This window comes from Acyrthosiphon pisum, chromosome X, assembly GCF_005508785.2.
Source record: "Acyrthosiphon pisum isolate AL4f chromosome X, pea_aphid_22Mar2018_4r6ur, whole genome shotgun sequence".
NCBI classification, from domain to species: Eukaryota; Metazoa; Arthropoda; class Insecta; order Hemiptera; family Aphididae; genus Acyrthosiphon; species Acyrthosiphon pisum.
In genome coordinates, this window is record NC_042493.1 from 41,094,840 (window position 1) to 41,096,603 (window position 1,764).

General features: G+C 23.9%; 1 protein-coding gene across 1 annotated transcript in view; it reads right to left on the reverse strand.

Moving 5' to 3' along the window:
• Positions 1 to 1,403: 1,403 nt before the first annotated feature.
• LOC107882354 overlaps positions 1,404 to 1,764 on the reverse strand; it is a 2,940-nt gene continuing 2,579 nt past the window's right edge. Inside the window, exon 2 of the mRNA XM_016800593.2 lies at positions 1,404 to 1,742. Coding sequence (XP_016656082.2) covers positions 1,624 to 1,742 — 119 coding nt within the window. The 3' untranslated portion in view covers positions 1,404 to 1,623. The remainder of the gene's footprint in view (positions 1,743 to 1,764) is intronic.

The window sequence follows — 1,764 nt, forward strand, 5'->3', positions numbered from 1 at the left end:
ATACGACAAGGTATATAAAATAGTAATTTATTCTCTTACCAAAGTGGTATAATATAAGTAGGTTCCTAGTAAGTATTCATATTTATTGTAGGTACTGAGGCTTATTCAGGGACTGAAATCATAACGAAAATTTTCAATTTTTATTTCAAGTTCACTTATAAATATATGTTTTTTTTTTCAATTTTTTTCAATTTCAATTTAAAAAAATAAATAAATTGTATTATTTTATTATTTCTTAACTGTTACAGAATGTCGGTTTAATCATATTATGATTTTTAATTAGATTTCAAACGTATTTTTATGATTTAAAATAAACATTTTACATTTTAATGATTTAAATTTTGATTTCTAACTACGAGAAACCTTTCGTCGTTCGGGCATTCCATATTTTTCGATACGCACGGCTATGAAACGGGAGTAAGAAAATGAAATATTAGTTACGTATTTCGTGTTACCTATCTTGCTACATATTATGAACAATATTATGGAGTATAGACCTATAGACTATTGTTAAATTAAAAATTGAAATCATACATTTTTAAATTTTTAAATTGATTTGATTATAGAAAAAATTGTAAAACGATTGTTATTTTGGTATATATTATTGATTTAAAAAAAATTAAAAAAAACTAATATCACTTGATTTATAAAGATTTTTATCGGTATTCAAATCGGATTTTGAAATAATTTATTTCAAGACAATATGAACTGATTAATATTAATACTTTTTGGTGGAATATTTTATAAATAAACCTATATTTCAATAAACATATTTTTTATGATTTGAGTCAACTTGACGTGTATGTTGAAGACGTTAACCAAAATTGGAATATATGGTATATAGTATATAGCTGATGAGAAACAAAATTTCTCTGATATTTATATTATTTTAAATTATTCGTGTTTTCTATTTTTTATTTTATTTATTTTTTATCTATTTACAGTTTTTACTTGACTCCTCGAAAAACCAACCAAAAACCAAAAATTGGTGCTGAAAAAGTAATCATGAATATCGTCGTCGTTGGACAAGTCCAATCTGCCAAGACCATCAAATCGGTCGCCAAATCCATCCCAGCCACCAGCCAATTGATGGTGAGTTAACAATTCTGTGATTTTTAAAATTTTTAATTATTGTGGGATTGAATTTTTTTCACTATTGCAATAGTTGCAATATTGTTATTGTGTTTCAATTTTCTTTTATTGTTGTGTGCATACATAGATTGGTATGTTTATTTAATTTTTCACAAGTTATATGAATTAAATCAGTAGCAAAATAATTGCAAATAGTAATATTCATTTATATACCACGCACGTCATTAAAATATATACAATTTCTTTTTGATTATTATTATATCAAAATAATTAGAGCTTAAATAATTTTGTTCAATATTTTTTTTTTTTTTTTTTTTATTACTTTAAAGCCTCAACAACTAAGGTTATTAGCTTACATATTTTAAAAAAATTTTACTTATGTATACAGGTACAATTTACAATACAAAATTAACATTTGTTTTAACAATACAAATTTACAATACAATTTACAATACATTTTACAATATTACAATAAAATTATTCATGGTATGTGTAATTAAAGTAGGGGAATATCTAGGAAAACATATGAAATTATATGAGGTTATAAAGTTTGGTTATTTTTAGGAAAGTTAGAATATTAATGGAATTTTCATAATCCGGTCCAAGTGCTTCGTAGAGGTGTTCTGGAATGTTTAAGGAGGTTCTGGTATCTGTAAAATTTCGGCAGTGTAA